Source organism: Lottia gigantea (genome assembly GCF_000327385.1).
Source record: "Lottia gigantea unplaced genomic scaffold LOTGIsca_38, whole genome shotgun sequence".
In the NCBI taxonomy this organism is placed as follows: domain Eukaryota; kingdom Metazoa; phylum Mollusca; class Gastropoda; family Lottiidae; genus Lottia; species Lottia gigantea.
In genome coordinates this window covers 1,752,583-1,761,885 of record NW_008709295.1, presented here as the reverse complement: position 1 = coordinate 1,761,885, position 9,303 = coordinate 1,752,583, and the positions used below count along the sequence as shown (strand labels likewise).

Sequence of the window (9,303 nt, the reverse complement as noted above, 5' to 3'; positions counted from 1 at the left end):
ACATAATCGGGAATGGTTGGAAAAACGTTTAGTTTTAGAAGTGAAACTTGCGTTACCGCATTATCATCTTCACAAGTTCTCCATACGTTTTCATCGTAATTATCTTCTATTTCTTTAATGCCCAAAGCTTTGTTATTTCTTTTAATGAGACAGAAATGTTCTTTGTGTAAATAAAAAACCCAATCTAATTCTTCGGTTACTTTCTTTGGTTGAAAATGTCTATGTTTGGGCATATATATTTGAAAATTAGTATTAAATTTCTTATTGAATTCGCAGATTCTAGCAGTTGTCATAACTCCTTTTCTGTTTGATTTTTGAAAACTGTTGATGAAATCTTGAAATTCTCTCGTGTAGTCTTCGTTTAAAACACGATTAACGCACTTTACAAAGCAGCATCCATCGCTCGGTATATAACAATTTATACCGATATATTCTTTTATCTTTTTGAGTAGGCTAACACCACTACCCTTTTTTGATCTTTTTATTTCTTTGAAATTATTTTTATGGAAAATCATTTTTCCTGTGAAATACCAATCGGAGGCATCCGATTTTTCATCCACTGCAGCGAAGAAATTGACAAAAGTGTTGGTATTAAAACCTACAAATTTCATGTCTTGTTTGTATTTTCCATCTTGAGTTATCTCTCCAACTATTTCAATTTGCCCTTTAAATGTTATAAATTCATCAGAGATAAGGTGAATAACATCGGAAAAAAGTTCATTTGATATGAATTTATCAATTTTTTTCATATTTTTTAATTCATCAGAGATAATCTTGTCAATAATATCGTCTAAAATTTTCACTGGTATGAATTTTTTATCGTCTACAATTTCAATTTTATTCATATTTTTGAAGCAACTATTTTTAACTAGGAATTTTTACCTTTCATTGATGATATTTCTACATCAAATTTATCTAAAATTTCATTGAATTCTTCTAATTCTTCAATGGTTATGTTCTTATCCTCTCTCGATCTTTCGAAAAAAAATGAATAATTTATTAAGATATGTATTTAAAATTTTTGTTTTCCTTTCTGTTTTGATGTAAAACCTAAAGTAATCAAACCACAAGATGAAGTTTGTACGGCAGTGAATGCGGCTAATATAGTTGGGACGATTATTGGAAGCATTAATCCACCGGTTACGGCTGTTGCCACTGTTATCCCTATTGTTAAATCTGTACTTAATGTTTTGAAAACAGAATCGATTTTACTCCATGTTTTTCTGCATTTGTTGAATTGTTTTAGTTTTTCTTTTAGTTCATTTTGTTTTTCTATCATGTAGTTTTGTCTACTTTCGAGTTCCATTTTTAGGTAATTAAATTAAGTGAATTTCTGATATAGCTGTTTCTTGACTAGAAGCAAAATTGAATAAAACTTTTACAGTTACTAATGATATTTGTTCTTTCGAATCATTAATCTTATTCAGATGAACTGAAAATTTTGGTTTTTCAATAAAGATTGATATTCTAACATGAAACTCACTATCTATTATTGGTAGTATCAAAACTTTTTGATTTTGTTGACTTTTATGAATATCAATTGAGGTAAATGCATCATTATTAACAAAATATAGTTTTACGTATTCAAAGTTTGTTGCTCGTAAAAACTGATAAATGCTTATATCTTTTTTTTCTGGTTCTGGATTTCTAATAATACTTACTGATGGCGGAGTTTCCGTTTCCAATATCATATTAAAATGAGAAAATATAAGATCTTCTTCTTCATTATCTGGTATGATTAACATTCTAAACCTATCTATATATTTTCCACTCGATTTAATTTCATATGAGTGATTTCTCTTGGTGTTTTCATCGTTAATTTCTAATTCTTTAGTTTCTACATTTTTTGTGCCATTGATAAATCAATACAAGTCAATACGAGTCAAATTTCCAAATGGAAGATTGAAATAATATGATTCTTTCTTGAGAAACTTTTTTTCCTAATGCGAGTATATTTTTATCCTGTTTTAAAACTAGGTTATTAATAGTGGTTATCTGTTGTTGAATAACACTATCATCAATGTTCTGTATTTGTTGATGAATATAGGTTTTGATTTCGCTATCATCTATGTTTTGTATTTGTTGTTGAATATGGGTTTTGATTTCGCTATCATCTATGTTTTGTATTTGTTTTTTAATATTTGTTAGTTCTTTTTGTAATTCACTGTTAAGTTTAGTTTCCAGAGCATTTAATTCCTGTTGAAACGTATCTTCATTTTCATCTGGAATGTTATCTATTAATGTTTTTATTTACTTCAATTGAATTTATTTGTTCCCGTAAATATTTCTTGTGAACGGCGTCATTATCGTTTTCCGGAGACTTTAAATTAGTTATGCTAAAATTGTTCATATCTAAATCACCTTGAAGAGTGTCTCCGATTTGATCCACAAAGTAAGGTTTCGCTTTATTTATCCACGCTGTAGTGTTAGGTTTTTTAGTTTCTAAAGATAAAGAACCTAATCCAAACTTATTCGCCATTTTTATTGAGTTAAATTTATTACAATTTCTTCAAACTGTTTTCCTAAACTCAACTGATATAAAACCCAAAGTGAAAGCTGACCACAAAACTTTTGTCCCGGTAATTGAATTTGAAATGTTGAACATTTGATTGGTTTATTAGTCAATTGGATTATCTCTTCAGTGGGTTCTAATCCATAAGAATCGAAGAAATAAAAGTCAGAGTCTTTGTACAAAGCAGAATGATGAACTCCTTTTTGATCGGAACTATGTATATTTGTTATAGCGTAAAATTTACCTTTCTTATATTTCAGATCATTTATTTCATCTCTCATGCAATAATAAAACGGTGATATATTTAACTCAATTTCATAAGTTGAAAGTTTGTGGTTGTATCGGTTCCATATTTATCGAGAAATTCATTCATTTTTAAAAGTTGGTTTTTTGAGGAGTATTGATGAAATATATACGTAGTTTGTGTTTGAAATTAATTGTATTACATTCTGATAAAACACATTCAATAATATTTTGAACATAAATTTGCATTTAAATTTAAAAAATTTTATAGCGTAAATGCTTGTCTACATCTCTTAATCTTCTATCAAATTCTTCATCATTCATTTTTAAAAGTCGGTTTTCTGAAGTTCGTTTTGATAAAACCTACCTATGATTTGTTCTTTGTCTTGATCGATTAATTCATATGTTGGAGGTACTGTGGTGTTTACTTTATCAACGATGAATATTTCGTTCGTCCAGTATCCAACGTAACCTTTTTCGAATTTACTTTTATATTTGAAAATACGAACTCGATCTCCAACTTTAAATTTGGGTTTGATATTTAAATTCTTTCTTTCATTTTCGTAGTTATGTTGCGCGTTAATTGACTTTATAATATTTGGATTACTCGAGGCTCGTGTTGGTGTGATACCTATAGATGAATGAATTTTGTTATTGTATTCGTCTACAACCTCTGGTAATATTTTAAGCCATTTTTGAGATTTCAATTCCGTGAACTTTTTGAATAATTTATTTTTTAGAGTCCTGTTAAATCTTTCTATTACTACAGCTTTACCTTCGTTATGCGTGCTGTAAATTTCAAATCCCAGAGATTTCATATTTTTGTTATAAAATTCACTTCCTTTATCTACCCATAGTTTTTCTGGATGACGGTTAAATTGTTTCATAATCGTTTCAAATGAGTGTTTGACTGATAATCCCGTTTTGTTTTTCAAAGGAATAACCCATACATATCTCAGTAGTATATGTCTTTTCGGATATGACGCATTTCACTTCTGCGCATGCGCAGCTTTTTCAATGCGTCATATTCGAAAAGACACAACTGTTAAAATGTATTATAACAGACTCCCGAAACTGTTAAAATGTATTATAACAGACTCCCCAAACTGTATTATAACAAACTCCTCCAAACTGTATTATAACAGACTCAATATAAATTACCCAAAACCACAGATCACTAAAAAATAATACAGTAAAAAATAACCGCATTAAAACTGTCTTTAATTTTAAAACACGAACAAAAAAAATTCGAAGGAGACGGTTTCTTCTCTGCGCTTACATCTCTCATCCCTCATTTCCTCAGAAGCGCAAGCTCTTGGATCTGTGGCAAAAGCAGGAGTAAATATTAGCGATGCAGTGAAAAAATCTAACGAACTTAAAGAACTTCAGCTAATAAGAGAACTAAGAAATAAGAGACTAGAAAGACAAGCCTTAGAAAAACAAGGAAAAGGGTTTAAAATCATTGGATAAAAATGGCAAGTAAAAATTACAGATTAGATCCAATCTTTCAATTATATGATCCGATTCAATATTCGTTCAACAAGAAGAAAGAGGATTACGTAATCATCTCACCATCGGTAGGGACAAAGACCCAAATAAACGACGGAGGAAGAGTTACCTTTGAAATTAATTCGTTGTCCAATTGGTTGCTGCCTTCCAATGCCCATTTCAGATGCGATTTCAAAATCAAAGACGCCGCTCAGAATCGAATTCCACAAACCAACACGACTTTAGAAAACAACTTCTTTCCGTCTTTATTCAGCGAAATGGTTTTGGAAGCTGGTTCAAATCCGATAGAGACCATAAAACACCCCGGCGAGTTTGACACAATGTTGAAAACGGTTCTCTATCCCAAAAACTACGATTCAGTTTCGGGATGGATTCCCGATGTCGGTGACGGAGAAGTTTTAAAAGAACCGGTCAGAACTGTTTGGAAATACGCCTCAGGTTGAATACACAGATTTTTCACTCAATCATCCAATCTTTTGTTTCGATCTGTCAGGTCATCAAGAAGATCTTTTCAAAACAGGGGTGAACATAAATATTCACTTCGATAAAACACAAGGAGATGTGACCGGCTACTGTTTATTGCTGGAAGAAGCAAAACATTTGATTAAAATATCAGATAGAAGAATGATAAGAATTGAATAAATAAACACCCTTTAAAAATGAAACCAGAAACTTTAGTTATGAAAATAATAGAAGCTATGGAAACGAATTCACCGACTCTAATAACTTACAACGGTAAAAAAGTACATATAACCCAAAAGATTATCGATAAATACAAACATTGCAAAGTCAGAGACGATATAGACTTGGAAAGAATTGATGAGAATTTAACTAAAAAAGGTGGATTTTTACCTTTCTTACCTTTAATCTTTGCTGGTTTAACTGCAGCTGGTGCAGCTACTGGAGGAATATCTGCCGCAGTCAAAGCTGCCAACGCAAATAAAGCAGCTGCAGTAAAAGAAGCTGAAGAACGTGGACACAATTTGGCAATGGAAAGAGAAGCACGGGGAGGTTCGGGAATAGGAGATATATTAGGGACGGTTAAAGAATTCGGACAAAGATTTGGCGAAGAAACCAAGAAAACTATTAAAGAGGGATTAAGCAAATTAATAGATAAAATCGACACCGGAGAAATGAAGGTCAAACACAAGGGTGACGCCATATTTTTTAAAAACATACGTTCGGGCGAGGGAATCTTCCTTTCAAAGTATAAAGGCAACTGGGTGATTTTTGGTACGAAAATGTAATAAATAAAAATGGGCAAAAAATTTAATCATTCAGAAATATTTCCTAATAACCCAATGCTCATGTGTATATGCGGTAGTTCAGGTTCTGGGAAAACTCATCTCACTTTTAACATGTTGACAACACCAAACCTTTTAGATTTCGATTCTCTGTATATCTACACAACAACACCAGAGCAATCGTATTATCAATTCCTCAAAGCTTTGGAATATTTACCAAAGAAAGATGTTCAAGACCTATTTCAATATTACGAAGAAAACGAAGAAGTGGAAATAAAAGATATCATAGATAACTACATCGAAGGAAAGAATCCAACGGATATAAAAGTTTTTCTTACGAAAAATGTTAATGATCTAGACTTGTCTAATATTGATAGCAATCGAAAGAACTTAATATTGTTTGACGACTGCGTAGCGCAAAGAAATCAAACTGTTCAACAAGAATTCTTCACCAAAGGAAGACATCACAACTGTCACTGCATATACCAATCCCAATCTTTTTACGGGATGGATTCTATGTTCATTAGAAAAAATGCAAATTGTTTTTTATTATTTGAATTAAACAATAAAGATTTATCTCAAATCATTCAGTCTATAAATCACGGAATGGACAGAGATACATTTAAATAGGTTTGTAAAGCTCAATGGAGAAACCCAGATGATCATGGATATGTATTTGTAAATACTAGAAAACCTGCGGGAGAAAGAGTTATGATCGATATATGTTAATTTTATTTTTTTTAAAATGACGGATTGGAATAATTTTTTAAAAAGAAATAGAGATTATATCAAAGCTAAGAATAAAATAAAGACCCAAGTTGAAAATAACAGATTACAACAACTCGGATTAACGGAAGATCTACAGACTCTATTTCAACCCATATTAAAATCTCAAGAGGATATTAAAAAGAAATTAGCTTTAGAACCCACACCTCATATAGAACCCAAACCGATTGAATATAATGGTATTATAATTAGGACATTAGATGATATAAAACGTCTTTTTTCAAACCCTGACCCAGATTTACCAAAGAGCATTTCACCAAACGTTGATAATCAAGGTTTATTGTTTAATGGATTTAGAATAATATTTAGTCCAAATTCCCCTTTATTCAAAATCGACACAAAAGACTTTATATTTACATTAACGAGAGGGTTAATAGATTTAATGAATGGTAAGGATTTTGAAATTGCCGATTACAAGGATTTAGTTGCATACTCAAAATTTCTACATGCAATAAGAAAGTCAGGACCCGAAACAAGAAGATTGAAAGAAGTTGATTTTTATATAACAAGAGAAATCAGACGATTATGCAGAAGATTATCCACCAATCATACAAGAAATAGACGAATTCGATGATATGGTGGCATCTGGACAAGGCATAACGTTTTTATCCGACGACAATAAAGAATTGCTTAATAGATTAGAAATAATATTAGCGGCCATGAAAGAAGGTCATCGATCGGACAGACAATACAACGAAGTCAATGCCATATTAAAACGACTTTTGGAGAATGAAATCATCACTAAAAAAGACTATATAAACGTCATTAAAAATGTCCAATAAAGAACAACTATTCGTTATCACCTCGAATAAACCAGACATCAAATTGTCCCTAGACTACAAGTATGAACTCGATCGCAATAAACAGTACGAACTGGGATTAAAGTATTTCTCCGTTTACAATTCCATTAGAAACATCAACGAAAAAAACAATCAACTAAAAATATCGACGGATAACGGAGTTACGTTCGAAACCATAAGCTTACTACCGGGGAGCTACGAATACGTAGCCATCAACGATTACCTATCCGAATACGCAGGAAGCGTGAACGGCAAAAACAATATCGAATTCGAAAGTAATTTGAATCTGAACAAAATAAAACTGATCTTGAGAAATAACAGTCAAGTCGATTTCAACGTAGAAAATTCGTTGAATGCGTTACTAGGGTTCGATAAACGAATATACGCGCAATCGACATTGGCGTCGCACAAGGCCAACATCGAGAACGATGTCGACGTGATCAACATTCACTGTAATTTGATCAACGGTGAATAGTAAGATAATCGAAATCATCAAATTCATAGTTTTCGTCAAAACTATACTCATCTTTGTCGTTGTAAGGATACATAATCCTTTCACTGTTTGGTGGTTTTCTTTTAACATTATTCAAATAACTTCTAAAAACTTTAGTTTGTTTATCATTTGGAATAACTACTCCATTGGTGAAACTTTTTTCCCACGGTTTATTAAATTTGTTCGACACATCATGTCCGCTTGCTAACTGAACGTAATCTTCTACACTTATCTTATCATTAGAATAACCTTTAAACGTTTTCTTTTCTTTTAAGACACCATCAGAAGTCAAAACGATGTTGTATTTGACTTTTGGTGCTAAATATAAACCAAATATAATTCCACCGTCACCGTAATCGTTTTTACCTTTGCAATAGTCTTTTTCGAGACCAAACTAGCTCTGTTTAGTTTTTTTCCAATTTTTGGAAATGTACAAACTATCAGTGTCGGTATAGCATATTTCGGGTTTATAAAATCCATTTATGACGTGAATGAAATTGTTCATTATTTTTTTACTGTGAGATAAAACGAATGATCCCAAAGTCATGATTAAAGTCATGCTACCCACTGTATTGCGATGAAGAAAAGCTATTTCAATATATTTAGTTAACGAGTTGAATATTTTCGTTTCTACTTCAATTGATGGTGTTATTACGGGTATAAAAAGTTGGAGATTCGTTATTTCTAATTTTGCATCTGAACCATTCTCACCAAAGAATATCTTATCGTCGTTTATTTCTCTTTGTAGATGAATTTTATATGGTAAGCCTATGGAAACTTTTCTATGTTCCAACAGACCGAATAAAGGATATAATTTCCAATTTACGTAATTACCCCACCTATTATTCTCAACAACATTATTGTACTGAAGTACTCGTTTTTCGAATCCATGATTAGCAACTCGTCCTACTCTTTCTATTGTGTTTCGAGCAACAGCTCTCACTCTAGCTAAATCGGCATCATTTGCAATATTTCTTACCGGTTCCTTTAAAATACTTCCATCACCAACATCGGGTATCCAGCCTGAAACTGAATCGAAATCTTTAGGATATAAAACTGTTTGCAACATTGTGTCGAATTCCCCAGGATGTTTGATTGTTTCTATCGGATTTGAACCAGCTTCCAAAACCATCTCGCTAAATAAAGATGGAAAGAAATTGTTTTCTAACGTTGTATTTGTTTGTGGAACTTGATTCTGAATGGCGTCTTTGATTTTGAAATCGCATCTGAAATAAGCATCGGAAAGAAGCAACCAATTCGATAATGAATTTATTTCGAAAGTAATTCTACCACCATCATTCAATTGGGATTTAGAACCAACAGTGGGAGAGATGATAATATAATCCTCTTTTTTCTTGTTAAATGAATAACGAATCGGATCGTATAATCTAAAGATTGGATCTAATATTTTATTTGCCATTTTTAAGGTTTAAAATTGAGATTTTGTCAATAAGATAAAATATCTTCGAGTTCCCTCTAATGCTATTTTAATTTCTATCGACATTTCTTCTATGTATACCAATATCGATAACACTACTGATCTAACGGCAGTTCGTAAAGCTTTTAATAGAAACCAAACGGACCCGACGATGCAATTCTACAGCTTTTAGAGTTTTGTCTTAGTCAAAACGATTTCACATTTAATGGTAAAACATATTAACAAACTTCAGGGACAGCAATGGGCAAACGATTCGCCCCTTCGTACGCAAACCTTTT

At 31.8% G+C, this 9,303-nt stretch overlaps 3 protein-coding genes across 3 annotated transcripts; 1 reads left to right on the top strand and 2 right to left on the bottom strand.

Moving 5' to 3' along the window:
* Positions 1-1,872: 1,872 nt before the first annotated feature.
* LOTGIDRAFT_163199 (hypothetical protein) lies at positions 1,873-2,479 on the bottom strand (the record flags this gene model as incomplete). The annotated part of the gene is made up of 2 exons (XM_009059260.1): positions 1,873-2,222; positions 2,362-2,479. The coding sequence occupies 2 exons, from the start codon at positions 2,477-2,479 to the stop codon at positions 1,873-1,875; spliced, it is 468 nt and encodes a 155-aa protein (XP_009057508.1).
* Positions 2,480-5,520: 3,041 nt separating this feature from the next.
* LOTGIDRAFT_121719 (hypothetical protein) lies at positions 5,521-6,138 on the top strand (the record flags this gene model as incomplete). The annotated part of the gene is made up of 1 exon (XM_009059259.1): positions 5,521-6,138. One exon carries the CDS (start codon positions 5,521-5,523, stop codon positions 6,136-6,138), a length of 618 nt encoding a protein of 205 aa, XP_009057507.1.
* Positions 6,139-7,555: 1,417 nt separating this feature from the next.
* LOTGIDRAFT_163197 (hypothetical protein) lies at positions 7,556-9,007 on the bottom strand (the record flags this gene model as incomplete). The annotated part of the gene is made up of 2 exons (XM_009059258.1): positions 7,556-7,905; positions 8,299-9,007. The coding sequence occupies 2 exons, from the start codon at positions 9,005-9,007 to the stop codon at positions 7,556-7,558; spliced, it is 1,059 nt and encodes a 352-aa protein (XP_009057506.1).
* Between the last annotated feature and the right edge of the window lie 296 nt (positions 9,008-9,303).